Source organism: Urocampus carinirostris, chromosome 16 (assembly GCF_059441175.1).
Source record: "Urocampus carinirostris isolate Australia breed hairy pipefish chromosome 16, RoL_Ucar_1.0, whole genome shotgun sequence".
In the NCBI taxonomy this organism is placed as follows: Eukaryota; Metazoa; Chordata; class Actinopteri; order Syngnathiformes; family Syngnathidae; genus Urocampus; species Urocampus carinirostris.
In genome coordinates this window covers 35,493,587-35,511,212 of record NC_142364.1, presented here as the reverse complement: position 1 = coordinate 35,511,212, position 17,626 = coordinate 35,493,587, and the positions used below count along the sequence as shown (strand labels likewise).

At 38.7% G+C, this 17,626-nt stretch overlaps 1 protein-coding gene across 2 annotated transcripts in view; it reads left to right on the top strand.

The window, feature by feature from the left end:
* LOC148351194 (DENN domain-containing protein 1A-like) overlaps window positions 1-17,626 on the top strand; it is a 118,448-nt gene that overhangs the window by 30,690 nt on the left and 70,132 nt on the right. For both annotated transcript variants that reach the window (XM_088356121.1, XM_088356120.1), the window contains exons 8-10: window positions 7,918-7,971; window positions 14,016-14,126; window positions 16,788-16,888. In XM_088356121.1, the coding sequence (XP_088212247.1) occupies window positions 7,918-7,971; window positions 14,016-14,126; window positions 16,788-16,888 (266 nt within the window). The remainder of the gene's footprint in view (window positions 1-7,917; window positions 7,972-14,015; window positions 14,127-16,787; window positions 16,889-17,626) is intronic.

Below are 17,626 nucleotides of genomic sequence, written 5' to 3'. Positions count from 1 at the left end.
CTACATTGGGAACGTCAACAAAACAGTCAGCTAGTTCAGTCAAACTTATTTACCCCTTAACATTCGGACGGCTTGCAAAGAAGCAAATATGTGTCTTAGACACTTACGGACACGGTGTCTGTACGATGTCACCAATCTCGCAAATACGCCAGTCCTCATATCATAAGGAAGGTTAAACTCTTGGGATTCAAGAAATGTCAACCATTTCTTAATTTCTATTTTCTTTTTCACTGGTTACTTTGTGGACAGCAAATTAAGAATTTCATTGTGCAGGGAAACATGGTTTTTACTGTGCAGATGACAATAAAAACTTATAATTTAATCGTGAAATAGACTCATAATAGAAACATCAAGATCAGTCTGAAACAAGATACTGGGAAAATATAAAGCCGGGTAGCTCACCAAAGTCGTCTTGCGGCCATCATGTTCAACAATAATCGTCCTCTTACATCCGTGAGTGTAGTAAATCCAACCGTTGAAAAAATGTACACACTCCAAAACACGCAATAATGCCGACAGAGAAAATAATAAATCCGCCGAGAAGCATCTGCATCGATGGATGTTGCTTGTTGCTAGCTGTCTGTTTAGCCCCATAATTCCTGTTTACAAATACATACTATTAAAAATGTTTTTTTCCATGCCGTAGAGCAGGGGTCTCAAACTCAATTGACCTAGGGGCCGCTGGAGGCAGATCCTGGATGAGGCTGGGCCGCATCAGGATTTCCACAAGAAAAGCGCTGATAAAACATTCCAATGTTCTCAAATACCTTTATTTTTAACACAAAATAATAATGAAAAAAAATAAATGAAAATGATCATACAGCAGATACAGACGATTATTTAACCTTAAACTTTCTGAACATGAAAAAAACATTAAACCTGAACTGTTCTAAATAAGGCTTCTCTTGCCTACTTCTTGCTGCTAGAGACCTGGCAGCGCTTGTTCTCACATAGCCGAGCCACATTTGGCTTGAGGGAGGAAGCAGTGGAGACCCTCAGTAGGGCTTGAAGGTGCTCGTCAGTAAGTCTGGACCTGTACTTGGACTTATTGAAGTTCAAGGTGGAGAAGAGCTTCTCACACAAGTATGTGCTTCCAAAAAGGCACATGGTCCGCTTGAACACTCGGGGAAAGTTCAGGAAAGCTGGGTGTCAACTCTCTCAAAAATTGCCCAAGCTTGTCTGCTTCTCCACTCACCTCCCTGAACCTAGCTTTGAGTGCAGAGTTGCACTGCAAGTCAATGAGCTCTATTTGAAGCACAGGAGGGGCATCTTGCACATCAAAGGAGAAGGGGTCCGCAAAAATTTGAAATGTGGCGCTGTGCGTCTTGAAGTCCGCAAATCTGTGATCAAATTCCTCCTGTCGCTTCAAAATGGCCCCAACATACTTCTCACTACTGAATAATGTGCCTGCATCCACGAGTGCCTTGCATGCTGGGAAATGGCAAAGGTTTGTCTGAGAGAGCTGGGCTTTCCACAACACAAGTTTTGTGCACAATGCTATCACATTGTCGTAGGTAGCATTGACAAGTTTCCCCTGGCCTTGTAGCTTCTTGTTCAGTACATTAAGCTCATGTGTGATATCAACAAGAAAAGTAAGTCCATGAGCCATTTGGGATCACTTAGCACAGGAACAGAAACCCCTTCCTTCTTCATGAAGTCTTTCACTTCTGCTCTCAACACAAAAAATATCTTCAGTACGTTTCCCCTGCTGAGCCAACGTACCTCAGTGAAGTAGAGGACATCCCCATATTCTGACTCCATTTCCTCTAAAAAGCACGGAACATTCTGTGCTTAAAGCCCCTGGATCTGATTTTGTTGATGCATTTCACTACGACAGGCATCACATTGTCAAACTTGAGGCATCTGCTACAAAGGGCCTGCTGATGGATAATGCAGTGCAGAGCTATGGCCTCCTCCACACCCTCCTTTTCCAGTTTTTTTTAACAAGTGCTTCCAGTCCATTCTTCCTCGCTGTCATTGATGGGGCTCCATCGGTTGTTATTCCCACAAAACTCTTCCATGGCAAACCGGCATTCTCAATAGCATGACATAGCTGGTGAAATATTTCTTGAGCGGTGGTCTGGACATGCATTGGAATTACTGTGAGCAGTTCCTCTATCACTTCAAAATTGTCATCAACACCGCGGACATATATTGCGAGCTGGGCAGTGTCTGTGATGTCTGTGGTCTCATCAAGAGCCACTGAATATACACTGAAACATTTAGCTTTTTCATGCAGTTGATCATAGATGTCACTTGACAGGTCAGAAATGCGCTCGGTGTTGGCAGAAAAGGCTGATGTTTTTAAACTGCCCTTTCTTTTCTGGACATACAATAAGTGCAGCCTGTATTAAGCACTTTTTGACAAATTCACCTTCTGTGAATGGCTTTCCTGCTCTAGCAATCATCTCACTAACTACGTAGCTAGCTTCGACTGCTGCATCGTTCTCTTTGGTTGCTTTCTTAAAGAAATCTTGTTGCCTCATTAAACATGTTTTAAGACTGGCAGCCTGGTTGACTCTCTCATCTCCCTTGTATTTTTCGTACTGTCTAGTTTTATAATGACGTCTCAAATTGTATTCCTTGTGCACAGCAACTTTTTCATTGCAAATAAGACATGTTGGGGCGCCCCTGTGCCCAACAAAGAAATATTGCACTTCCCACTTTTCCTGAAATTGTCTGTGCTCATCACCGACCTTTCTCTTCACTGCAGGCTTTGAAAAGACATGTTTGGGGCTCTGTAATATGTTTTTCCACTTCAACCGCAGTCAGTCTCGGGTTTAAATTTGCAGGTTTAACTTTGCGCATGCAGTGTATACCTGGCTTTACTGTTAAATTTCAGTTTGACCGTGGCACCGGACAGTCCGGCCGATGTCCCGCCCACCAGACCCATATACCTAACCGTGATTAATTCATTCAGCTCCCACCCACCAGACCCATATACCTGACCGTGATTGGTTCATTCAGCTCCGCACACAACAAGTGTCATTCATATCTCTTTTGCGGGCCGCACAAACTTGAATAACTTTCATATTAAGACGGGCCGCAAATTATCGTCTTGGGGGCCGCAGTTGGCCCGGGGGCTGCGAGTCCGAGACCCCTGCCGTAGAGGAACCTAACATGTGATTGACATTCATCTTTTTCGGCCAATTGCAGGCCCAAAAGGAAGAAGAACATGTTTTCTGTCGCCAACAAAGTTAGTCTTTTTGACACGCTAAAAAAAGTAAATGCAGTTTCACAGAATATTATTTGAAGTATAGTGGATCGTTTTGAAATGTTTGGAATTAACTTTTAATTATTTGTTAAATTGACCTGCCAAAAAAACCTGACAAAAATATTATAATACTAGACAATTCCCGCGGCAATTGTAAGAGTTGTTATGGATCTGGAAGCTGATAAGGGGATAAAGCATAAGGTTTTTAACTGGTAGAGCTGTATTTGTAAGTTTTTACTTGGTTCTGTGCGAGGACCCCCCCCCACACTTTCCCCCGGTATTGGCAAGATGATTTGAGAAGGTCCCATTCAAAATGAATGGGAAATTCTGGGTTTTTAAATTGTCAGTTATGTCATCGTGGTGACGGATATCGGTAACCCAGAAGATAGCACACTATTCCCAATCGAGCTGGAATTTTTGATGTATAATTCGTCATGGTACTGTTAAAAAGCTAAAGTTTCATTCAGCGGGATTTTAAGTAAATACTAGACAATTCCCGCAGCAATTGTAAGAGTTGTGATGGATCTGGCAGATGTTGGTAGAGAACCGGTAGCGTTGAGTTGTTAGCATTATGAGTTAGCATAAGGATTTTAACTCATTGAGACAAATGTGTAATTTTTTTACTTGGTTCTGCCACCCCACACCCCAAGTTCATTTGAGATGGGCCCATAACCGTTAGCAACAAGGATATGCCTTATGGAGGTCTAAAAAAAAACACATTCATGGTAATAACATAGTAATAACACTGTTATTACACTTTAAAAACATTTAAAATGTACATGTTCAAAAGGAATGAGCCATTCTATTTGAATTGGCCCATCCGGAGTGCATTGAGCCCTTTCAATTTGCTGAGTCGTTAGCATGTTAGCATTAGAATAATTTTTCAGCATGAAAATGTTAGCATTTAGCCGTTAGCATCACTTTTTAGCATGTAACATGAGGCCATTAGCATAGTTTGTAAATATGAAGTCAAAATATAGCCATTTCCAAAATTTTTTACCATAAAGAAGTTGGTATATAGCCGTTAGCATCACTTTTTAGCATTTACTCATAAGCATAACTCATTAACATGAGGCCATCAGCATAATATGTAAATATGAAGTCGTTAACATATTGCTATTACCAAAATTCTTTAGCATGAAGATGTTAACATTTAGCCGTTAGCATCACTTTTTAGCATAACTCATCAACATGAAGTCGTTAAAGTATTGCCATTACCAAGAATTTTTAGCATGAAGAAGTTAGCATTTAGCCGTTAGCATCACTTTATAGCATGTATCTGTTAGCATAACTCATCAACCTGAGGCCATTAGCATAATTTATAAATATGAAGTCCAACTAATCACCAACAGTGTTTACAGCTAGCTTGCGCTAATACTTGGGCTGGCAATGCAGAAGTGCCCTGGATCAGGTCCGTACGGCGGGAAACACACTTACTAACTGGGACGAGCTGATGCTGGATGTGAGCTGTCTTTAATTTTAGCATCTGGAAAATGTTTATTTGTATAGCCCTTAATCACAAGAAGTCTCAATGGGCTGCACACTACGGACTATTATTACGCCATCCCATGATCTAAAACCTACATCAGGGCAAGGAAAAACTCAAAAACCTCAGCATGAACAAATGAAGAAACCGTGAGAAGGGGGATCACATGTTGCAAGTGCATAAACCAGGGGTTGGCAACCCATGACACGCGTGCCAGCAGTGGCGCGCGAGCGCACAGCAATTTAATAATGATTATATTTTAAAACTGCGCATTTTTACCTGGAATTTAGACATTTTCAGTTGCGTGCCGTGTAATTTAGAGGCTTTACGTTAGCGCCCGTTCTCCTCTGCTTCGCGTGTCAGTGTGTGTTTGCGCGGCGCCTCGCAGAGGAGAGCTCCGTGTTGTAACCCGGCCAACAAAACACATGCGCGCGATAAATGAACGAATCATGACGGCTCCTCGAGCGAAAACATCTTGTTCTTTCCAGCCAGCGTGGACAGACGAATGAAGCTTTGTGCAAAAAATGACCGTGCTGTTTAGTATATTATGCCTTGAGAGTGTTGTACCTCGCACAGCAAGTGTTAAATGTCATTAAAGGACGAAACATGAACATGAATTCAAGGTACGGCAAGCAAACACAGACCCTGAAGACCTTTGTCACTGCTAAAAACACCACCACTGAAGCAAGCTATCGGATTGCTTACTGCATAGCAAAGCACAGAAAACCATTTACTGAGTGGGAATATTTTAAAGAAGCGCGTGTGTGCGTGTTTGTGCATGTATGCGTGTATGCTCGTGTGTGCGCGTGTGTGCATTCTGCTTTGCTGCTGTTATTTCAAGTTTTGATATTTTCTGCAACAAGATATCATTGATGAATGGTATGGTAGCTGTCCATAGCACTTGTTTTTTGATTGTAGTTCATTGTTAATAAAGAATGGTTGATTCTGGTTAATTCTTGTGGCAAAAGGTTGAAGTCATGAATGGCTACAGGCCTTTCCACTTGTTATTCCCATTCATTTTTTAGTTGATTGATGAACAAGAATAGTGGAAGATAAATTGATCAGTTATACCATTGTTTTTCGACCAGTGTGCTGGGGCACACTAGTGTGCCGTGAGACCTTGTCTAGTGTGCCGCTGTCATTTGCCCAATTTTATCTTTCCAAAAAGATTGGACTGTAAAAAATAAAAACATAAAGCACATCATTCTTTTTTATTTTAAGTATTATTTTCTTATTTTCATATACTAATTATCTGCTTATTAGAAGTACAGTGAAATATTTGACATTACTTCATTTTCAATGGACGGTGTGTCTCCGAACTTTTTTATAAATAAAAGTGTACCTTGGTTCAAAAAGGGTCTAAAAACACTGAGTTATTCGATTAAAATTGATATCCATCTCAATGATATTCTAATATTTTGAGATATCCGTTGTATTTTGGACTGGTGTAAGGCTACAGCTCTGTTGGAAATTAAAAAAATGTTGTACGAGTCATTAATTTTGGTGTGGCACACTGATTTAAAAGGAAATTTGAAAGTGGCACTCCACACCGAAAGGGTTGCTGACCCCTGGCATAAACAAACAATACACAGACACTATCAACATGAAATATTCATAAGCTATAGAATATAAATGTGATTTAGGCACAGATAACAGTTAAACAGTTCCACTCATGTTGCAGATAAAATCCCAGAGGGCAGTGCATTCCACAGCACTGGGGCCCGAATGGAGAACGCTCTTGAACGGGCGGATTTCTTCTTGGCTCTTGGGATCACTAGCAATCAGTAGTAGACAAGCATTTTTCAAAGCCAGCCCTTGTTTGCATGATAGGCGACCAGGGATCATGGATAGACAAAATTGCACTCCACACGGAGAAACATGTGATCCGGGATTTTAAAAAAAAAATGCAGAATGCTCTTCAACACGTGATTCGTGGCATCGCAAAGCTTGAAATAACAAGGGATTACATTATTATTTACTATTTTATTTTGGCGGGCTTGATGAACGAAGTGTACTTAAGTGAGTTGTGCATTTTGCATATTTTAAACGGTTTTTAATAATATTTTTATCCTGTTGCTAATCAATGATGAGTATTTCTTACCATTAATTCAACCATTAATGCTGCATGGTTTTGCTAATGGCTTTGTAGTCTGGTTGATACTTGGTGAGATTAAGCATCATGAAAACAAGGCTTTGTTACTTAGAGTGGAATTGTACATTGCCTTGCAAAAAGTATTGAACCCCCCAAAAACGTTTTGATATATTACTATAGGCTTCAAACTTAGATAAAAAAAAAAAAACAACGTCAAAATATTTCCTATGAATCAACAACATGTAAGATACAATCGCGAAAAAGAAAATGTATTCAACATTTCATATTGTACTAACAAATACAACATTGAAAAGTGGGCGTTGCAAAAATATTGGGCCCCTCTGAGTTAAAACTTTAATTTCCCCCCTATATTCCGGTCCCGAGTCTTTGCTCTGAAAAAGCTGGTTTACTAGTGATCCCAATAGCCAAGAAGAGATCCGCAGGTTCGAGAGCGTTCTCCATTCTGGCCCCGGTGCTATGGAATGCTCTTCCCTCTGAGATTCGATCTGCAACCTCAGTGAAACTCTTTAAATCTAGGCTTAAAACACACTTCTGTTCAGCTTATGAATGACCTATATTTCCTGTTGACGATATCTGTGTATGAATTGTTATTGCAACATCCATTGCAGCCTGGTTATCCTGGAAGGTGGATTACCTCATTAGCAGTCCCTTCTCAAGGTTTCTTCATTCTCCTCATGTTGAGGTTTTTGAGTTTTACCTCTCATGTAGTTTTAGATCGGGGGATAGTGTAATAGTAGTCTGTAGACTGTAATAGTCTGCAGCCCTTTGAGACTCTTTGTGATTAAGGGCTATACAAAAAAATATGATTTGACACAGCTGCAAGTTTTTTTGTATGTCTCTGTAAATTATCTGGAAACACAATTTTCCTTACTAAAACTATCTTAAACGTGCATAAAATATGATTAAATATTACATATCGGCGTCGGTAAAACAGCCAAATATTTTCAGATTTTACTTATCTGCACCCAGCTGTCTATAGGAATTATCTTTATTGTTTTGTTTTATTTAGTATTTTTCTTTTTTTTAATATTTTCTCCATTAAAAAATATTTCCAGTGCAAGTCTCCTGAGTAGATTTGGTCAATTGTTGTTCTTCTCTTCACAGCATTTCTTCTTCTCTGTACCTGACTTGACAGAGCTCCCCAGAATACCAGAAAATGTGAGTGTTTTTTCCATTTCTTTTTTTGCTTTTGAGATGTCCTGATACCAACATTTTACTTTCCAATCCGAAACCAATGATCAGACCAGAGTATTTTCCGATAACTGATGTTTTCTGATCTGATATCAGCAGTAATTGTAGCTGCTGTTTATTTAAGAAATTTGAATTGGGTACACTGCAGTTTGAATTTGTGAAAAGTGGTTTTGATTTTTAAGGCTACAAGATTTAGATAAGCTCAGGCTTTTGCCTGTCAGCCCTTTTCCCCCTCTGTTTTGTCAATTGTTTATAAAAAGCTGTTGATTTCAAACACATTATAGCCTTGTGTATGATGATCAGTGGACAAAAATAAAAATGTCAATCAATTTTAATTGTAACATCTTCTTTAATCCTGGTGAACAACGTTATATTTTTGAGTCTTATAAATATTTCAAAAAATAAAGAAGTTTTAATGGTTTGTTTAATGCAGAGGTCTGCAACCCAAAATGTTAAAATAGCCATATTGAACTAAAAATACAAAAAACGGGAGCCCCATAAGATTATCAACTTAAATATGCCTTATAATGAACGCAACACTTCCTGTCTGTATCTCTGTTAGCTATATTTATGACTCACTTGGATGCACTGCATCCTGTAGAGAATGATGCACCACGTGTCTACTCTGTTTTAGGATACCACCTCAAGTTTAACTTCATTACAATATTACGAATTATATCACATTTTAATGCTTTGATAAAAATTAAAGAATCGCAAATAAAGAATCCATTTTTTTATGTTCTTAATATATCAAGAATTTTAAAAAACAACACGAGAGAACGTGAATCATGTGCAGCTTATATGGGCAAACAAAAGAGTGGAATAAAACGCAGCATGCATTCATTGAAATAAAACGGTAGCATTTTGAAAAGCTGAATAAAATCAAATTAATACAATTTAAGTTTGATTTCAGCGCAAATGTTACAAATAGATGAATAGGTAAAACACTGCAGCACCCTCTTCTCTCTCTTTTGATTCAAATTCAACGCACCCATCCTTGGGCCTGAACAACAAAACACAATTAAAATCCTTAAGTGTCATTCAAAATGCATACCGACAAAAATCTCATCTCATTAGCTGCACCGCTTATCCTTAGTAGGGTCGCGGGGGTGCTTGAGCCCATCCCAGCAATCATTGGGCAGTGGACAGGGGACACCCTGAACTGGTTGCCAGCCAATCGCAGGGCACACAGGGAGAGATAACTCGCTCGGTCATTCACACCTAGGGACAATTTGGACCGCCCAATCCACCTGAAATGCATGTCTTTGGAATGTGGGTGGAAACCGGACTGCCCGGAGGAAACCCACGCAAGCACGGGGAGAACATAAAATCTGAAATCACTTAAAAAAAAGAGATACTTTGTTACTTAAAAGTGTCTATGCTAAGATTGTACTCTAACCAGTTAATGGGACTTCTGTGTTGAAATTGGGACTGTAGCGAGAGGTTGATTTAAATTGTGATGCTACCCCTTTGAAAGGGGCAGAGCTTGCACAACGCTCCAACACTGGAAACACGGGAGAGAAAAAAACAAGCAGAGCAGAAATGTTGCAAAGTAGTTGAAATATAATATTTTATTCATTTACGTTTAATAAACTAGAATACAGTATTTTTGCACCATTAAAGCATCATCTGCAACAATTTGTGGGTGGTTTTAACTCTTTGGCAGAGTCATTTGCACATGAGAATGAAAAACCCATAGAGTGAGACTGAGTTCAAATAGAGACTACAATCCTGAAATGTGTTGAGTCAACTTGTTGGGGGGGATTTTTCACATTTACTGTAACGTACCTTTTTCCTACTGTTTTCTTGAGTGGACAGACACACAGACAAACAATATATATATATATATATATATATATATATATATATATATATATATATATATATGTTTATGTATACGTATGTGTATGTTTATGTATACGTATGTGTATGTTTATGTATATATGTATATGTATATATATGTATGTATATGTATATCTATTGGCTGAAGTTATTCAGAGCCTCGGATTGGCTAGAGGGCCAAAACAAACCCTGCAAATGTCCGAAACAGATGTGTCAATCATCCGTTAAACCTATCGCTATTGGCTGAAGTTATTCGGAGCCTCGGATTGGCTAGATGGCCCCAAAAAAACCCTGCAATTGGCCGAGTTTAGCAATGGCGTAGCAAACTTGGCAAGCTTGCTAAAGTACACCATAAAGAAACATGTTTTATTAGTCTGTATTTCCAAATAATTTACTCTCCTGGATTTACTTCACTCATGGTTGTAAGAAGACCATGATTGCGTATCATTATTGAACGTGAGAACTTAGGTGAGCTATGCGGCTTTATATTTTCCCGGTATCTTGTTTTAGAACGATCTTGATGTTGCTGTTGAGTGAATTAAACTCAATTCCAAGTGTTTATTGTCATATGCACAGTAAAGTTGTGAGCGAAAAAGAAAATAGAAACTTAGAAATGTTTGGCATTTCTTGAATCCCAAGACTTTAACCTTCCGAATTATATTTGAAATGATGCATTTGAGTGACATCTTACGGACACCGCATCCGCACGTGTCTACGACACGTATTTGCTTCTTTGCAAGCTTTGGGAATGTTAAGGGGGTAATCAGTTCGACTGAATCATCTGACTGTTTAGTCGACGTTCCCATTGTAGCGCCTCATAATCCGGTGCGCCTTATCTATGGAAGATATAGGACCAAAAATTATTTTTTGGGGATGCGCCCTATAACCCGGTGCGCCCTATAGTGCGGAAAATACGGTATATATATATATATATATATATATATGTGTATATATATATATATATATATATACATGTGTATGTTTGTATATGTATATATATATATATATATATGTGTATATGTGTATATGTGTATGTATATATATGTGTATGTATATATATGTATATATAAGTATATGTATATATATGTATATATACATACCTATATACATACTGTACATACATATATATATATATATATATATATATATATATATATATATGTGTATATGTGTATGTATATATATGTGTATGTATATATGTGTATATGTGTATGTATATATATGTGTATGTATATATATGTATATGTATGTATGTATATATGTATGTATGTGTGTATATATATATATATATATATATATATATATATATACTGGACTGTCTCAGAAAATTAGAATATTGTGATAAAGTTCTTTATTTTCTGTAATGCAATTAAAAAAACAAAAATGTCATACATTCTGGATTCATTACACATCAACTGAACTATTTCAAGCCATTTATTATTTTAATATTGCTGATTTTGGCTTACAGCTTAAGAAAACTCAAAAATCCTATCTCAAAAAATTAGAATACTTCCTCAGACCAAGTAAAAAAATAATTTTACAACCGCAAAACTAAATCAAACATTTGAAAATGTCCATTGATGCACTCAGTACTTGGTTGGGAATCCTTTTGCACGGATTACTGCATCAATCCGGCGTGGCATGGAGGCAATCAGCCTGTGGCATTGCCGAGGTGTTATTGATGCCCAGGATGCTTCGATAGCGGCCTTCAGCTCATTTGCATTTGTAGGTCTGGTGTCTTTCATCTTCTTCTTAACTATACCTCACAAATTCTCGATGGGGTTCAGGTCAGGGGAATTAGCAGGCCAATCAAGGACAGTGATGCCATGGTCAGTGCCCCCGTTACTGGTGGTTTTGGCACTGTGGGCAGGTGCCAGATCATGCTGGAAGATGAAATCCTCATCTCCATAGAGCTTTTCAGCAGATGGAAGCATGTAGTGCTCTAAAATCTCTTGGTACACAGTTGCATTTACTCTGGACTTGATGAAACACAGTGGACCAACACCAGCAGCTGACATGGCTCCCCAAACCATTGCTGACTGTGGGAACTTCACACTGGATTTCAAGCAACTTGGATTTTGCTCCTCTCCAGCCTTTCTCCAGACTCTGGCGCCTTGACTTCCAAATGAAATGCAAAACTTGCTTTCGTCTGAAAAGAGGACTTTGGCCCACTCTGCAACTGTCCTGTGCTTCTTCTCCATAGCCCAAGTCAGACGCTTCTTCCGTTGTCTTGAGTTCAGAAGTGGCTTGACCATGGGAATACGGCTATTGTAGCCCATTTTCCGGACACGTCTGTGAACTGTGGCTTTTGATACCTGGACTCCAGCTTCAGCCCACTGTCTTTGAAGCTCCCCCAAATTCTGGAAGCGGCTCTTCTTCACAATTTTGTTAAGGCTGCGGTCATCTCTCTTAGTTGTGCAGCGTTTCCGGCCACATTTTTCCCTTCCAACAGACTTTTTGTGGATATGCTTTGAAACTGCACTCTGTGAACAGCCTGCTCTTTGAGAAATTTCTTTTTGTGTCTTACCCTCCATCAGGAGGCTATCAATGATGGTCCTCTGGACAGCAGTCAGATCAGCAGTCTTCCCCATACTTGTGATTTAGTTTACTGAACCAAGCTGAGTGTTTTTAAGACTCAGGAAACCCTCGCAAGGTGTTTCGAGTTAATTGGGTTATTCAGGTGATTAGTTGAATAGCCTACTTGTATACTTTTTCATGATATTCTAATATTTTGAGATAGGATTTTTGAGTTTTCTTAAATTCAGCAATATTAAAATAATAAAAGGCTTGAAATAGTTCAGTTAATGTGTAATGAATCCAGAATGTATGACATTTTTGTTTTTTTAATTGCATTACAGAAAATAAAGAACTTTATCACAATATTCTAATTTTCTGAGACAGGCCTGTAGTTTTGGGATCGTATTAGTGCAATATGCGTTAAGTGCAAAAATATTCAACATTTTGCAAAAAATAGTCAACATTGTGCAAATTGAGGATAGGCATGAATAGAAATTTTATCTAATTTGTATGAAGTAGTGTGTTTGCAAGAGTTACAGTTTGTTGTGGGGTGTGTGTTAAGGGTGGCAATGGCTCTTGGGAAGAAACTGTCTCTGAGTCTGTTTGTTTTTGTTTTGTGTGACCTGTAGCGCTTGCCGGAAGGCAGCAGGTCATAGAGGTGGTGGCTGGGTGAGAAAAGTCCTTGATGATGTTTTTTGCTCTGCTGAGGTAGCGAGAGCAGGCAATGTCCTCCAGACTGGGTAGAGAGCAACCAACGATTCTCTGGGCTGTGTTGATGACCCTCTGAAGCGTTTTCCTGTCTGCTGCCGTGCACCCAGCATGCCACACCATAATGCAGTATGTTAGAATGCTCTCCACTGTGGCTTTGTAAAAGGACACCAGCTGCTGCTGTTTCAGATTATTTATCCTGAGCACTCTCAGGAAATGGAGTCGCTGCAAATGGCATCCATGGGAGAGTTCACAGACAAAAAGCACTGCTGTCACAAAAGAACACAATGAGCCGTCTCATATTTGCCAATAATCTTTAATATCCTCAAGACGTTTGGAGAAACATTCTGTGGAATGATATGTAAAATGTTAAACGTTTTGAAAAGTGTGCAGCTTGTTACATCTGGCATAAAAATGTCACAGCATTTGACAAAAGGAACATGATCACAATAACTTGGTGCCCTCAAACTCAAATGCTCTTGGTTTATGCAGCAAGACAACGATACAAAATACACACGTAAGACCACCTCTAAAAGGCGTAAAAACAAAACAAAATTAAGGTTCCTGAATGTCCAAGTCAGAGTCTGGATTTAGAACCAAATAGAAGGCTGTGGTGTGACCTTAGATGGGCAGTTCATGGTAGAAAACCCTCTAATATGGCAGATTTAAAAAAAATTCCAAATAAGAGAGGGCCAAAATTCGTCTACAGCGTTGTGAAAGATTATCGTAAATGTTTGAGTTCTTTACAGTTGCCAAAGGTGACTCCAACTCGCCTTTAGGTTCAGGGTACAATTACTTTTTACATAGGGCCAGCACGCTTAAATTTTTGTGTCCACCCTTAACGTAATGTGATTTATTTGGGTGATATTGTGTTTGTATAAAATACTGTATGTCACTGTACTAAACTACTTACTTACATACAGTATTTATTTTGGCTCTTACAGAGGAACTTAACAGAGTACTTTGTTGCTGTTGATGTAAACAACTTGCTTCAACTCTATGCCAGTATGCTTTGTGAACGTCGGATCCTCATTTTCTGCAACACACTAAGCACTGTAAGTAGTATTTTGCCAAAAATCAAGGTTTTTCATCAGCAAAGATTTTAGTCTTTTACTTAATCAATGTTGACGTGCTGCATCTTGCCACATTTTTTTCTGTAGCTTTTATTTTAATGCAGGGGTAGACAAACTTTTTGACAGGGTTCGTTTGGTTGCCTAAAATCCTTGAAAATGTCTGAAGTTTCAAGCTATGAAAAGTGCTTGATGTTTAGGTGAAGTGCTTGTAAATGCGAGAAATTCTTGACAAGTTTCTTAGGTTAGGTTTTAGGCTAGGGTTAGGAGCTAGGGTATTTAACCTTTGTTTTATGGTTCCATACTCTGATTGGAGCGAGAGTGAGAAACTAACGTTCAGACTTCTTATTAGGGTATTAAACTAAATTTAGGGTTCTGAAATGGGGTTAGGGTTTACAGCTAGAGTTAGGTGGACGTTTAGGGTTAGGAAAAAGGATTTGAGCTCCATGTTAGTGTTCTAAACTGAATGTGTGTGTGTGTTTGTGTGTTTATGTGTTTGTTGATCACTTAATCACTGGGACTGGCCCCATTTCCTGTGGTGTGCCTTGTGCAAGTACATCCTGGTGGCGCCCATCTCTCCACGTCAACAAATGTTTCTTCCTGGTCCAGAGGGTTCCAAAATAGGTTTAAAGTTTTGCTTACAGTTAAAAACAGGCTTTGGGCTAGAAAATAGGATTTAAGCTCCATGATAGGGTTTTAAACTGAATATTGGGTTCCAAAATAGGTTTAGAGTTAGACTTACAGTTTGAAACAGGGTTAGGGCTAGGAGCTAGGGTTTGATCCCCATGTTCGGGTTCTAAACTAAATGTAGGGTTCCAGAACAGGTTTAGAGATAGGGTTACAATTCGAAATAGGGTTAGAGCTACGGACTAACGTTCAAGCTCCATGATTGGGTTCTAAACTTAATAAAGGGTTCCAAAATCTGTTTAGAGCTAGGGCTACAATTTAAAATGGGGTTAGGGTTACAGCTAGGCTTGGATATAGAGCTAGGGTATGGACTGCAAGTTAGGGTTTTAAACCGATTTTATGGTTCCAAAATAAGGTCGGGGCTAGAGTTGTGTTTCGAAACTAAGGTTTGGGGTCTTGTTCCCTTGATCGGCGCTCGAATTCTTCTTCAATGGTATTGGAAAAATTGAAAATTTGCTTTCAAATTCTTAAAAAGTGATTGAATTTGGCCATGAAAAAAGTGTACGAACCTTGGGTAGAGATCGACCGATTATCAGGCGGGCCGATTATCAGCACCGATATTTGGGAATTTGACAGCTATCGGTATCATCATTTTATTTTTATTTTTTCGACTGGTCGAATATTTTAGGATCAGATACAGTCTCTCTCCCCCTTCTCCGATGCTACCCACCCCACGCCTTATGATCGAATAAGCGACCAGGGTGAAGAATAATAACATTAGAGTGGAGTATACAGGGGTAGCTCTGTTAACTCCTGAGAAGAAAAATATGGAAAAGAAAATAAACGAATATAAGATAAAAACACCTGAAGAAAAGAAAAAAAAGAAAACCAAAAAGGAGAAAAGTTAATTAAATTAAGAGACGTGATTTCGATTTTTCAGAGTACTCTTAACAGCAAAATGGCAAACAATCATGTCAGCTCCTTGTATGTGAGCCTCTTATTATGTAAAATAAATAAGAAAATCTCAACCTCGAAGTAATATTAAAAATGCACATGTATATGATAATTAATTCATTTTTCTCTTACTGTTTCAATCAATATTGTTTTGATTTTCCCTTTATCTTTTTTAGTATGGAAACATTGAAAAAAATATTTGAATTTGGGAATATGTTGAAAATTACCTAACTCTGGAGGCCCCCAAGTCAATGGAGTTTGAGACCTTTGGATTAAAACATCCAAACTATTATAGGGAAGTTGGGAACAGATGCAATGAAGTTTGGAAAGCCCCCCTCATCTCAAATGTTTGCCCACCAATAAACATAACTAGACAATTCTCGCGGAAATTGTGACAGCATTTAGTCACTAGCATCTACTTGTTAGCATGTGGTCGTTATCATGTAGTCGTTAGCATATGGTCATTAGCATATAGTCATGGGCAATGTGGTTGTAATGCATCTACTTGTTAGCATGTAGTCGTTAGCAGGTAGCCAATGCAGGTAGCTGTTAGCAAGTAGTCGTTAGCACATAGTTGTTAGAATATAGTTTTTAGCATGGAGTCTTTCGACTTTACCCATTAACAGGGAGTCATGAGCATGCAGTCATTATCATGTAACCATTATTGTGTGGTGTTAACATGTTGTTAGCATATACTTGTTGGCATGTAGTCGTTAGCATCTAGTTGTTAGCATGTAGTAGTAAGCATGTAGCCGTAGTATGTTTCCATTAGCATCCGGTTGTTAGTGTGTAGCCATTTGCATTTAGCCGTTAGCATGTAGTCTTTAGCATCCACTCGTCAGTATCCACTTGTTAGCATCTACTCGTTAGCATATGTCTGTTAAGATGTAGTCGTTGGCATTTCTCGTTAACATGTAGTTTCAGCATCCACTCATTAGTATGTAGCAAGTTGGAGTTGCCGAGCTCACAGCACTATTGGCAATTGATTCCTCAGCCAGCCCCTACTATTAAAAATGTGACATTCAAAATGCAATCCAAATAACATTTTTTTCCCCTTTTAACAAGTTAACAGCTTGTGTCCATGGGTCTGCTTCCATGTTATATCCAATGCACTGGCAACATGTTTACATTCCAATCCTGCCCAAGCACCTGTTGGACTACTGCTGGTAAGTTTGTGTGCATCTTAACCCCTTAACGTTGGCCGTTGGACTGTTTAAAAGCAAACCCGTGTCAATGTCAGCGGTCACTGAAATACGTCATTTGACATAACATTGGAAAACCTAAACTCTTCGGATTCGAGATATGATGACCATTTCAAAATGTGCTCATCGAACCCCTTTATTCTCAATCTCTGTTATTCTATTATATTCTATTCTATTATATTCCATTCTGTTCTATTATACTCTACTCAGTATAGGAATATCACGATTAGTCTGAAACAAGTTACCCGAAAACTATAAAGCCGGCGTAACTCACCAATTACATGCCCTGTTCTTCATTATATGAGTTTAAAGTTCACAAAAATGTGTTCATTTACATCGAGGACAATCCCAAGAATCCAACCGTGTAAAATATTTACTCTAAAAAATTGTTCAACATCCCTTTTTGTAACTCCCCTAAAACAGACTTGTAAAATTACCGTAAATTCCGGACTATAAGCCGCTACTTTTCCCCAAACTTTCAACCCTGCAGCTTATTCGGTGATGCGGCCAATTTATGTAATTTTTCTAACGGCGGCCAGCGGCGCTCGAGTACAAAAGGTCTATATGACAAAGTTTCTTTCCGACACTGAGGAAGACGACTTTGATGGCTTCAGTTCTAAGGAGGAAGATAAGGACGGTTTATTATGATTTTTACAAGTACAGTATGTTTTTTTACCAGACACGTTTACTCTGTTGCGAGCG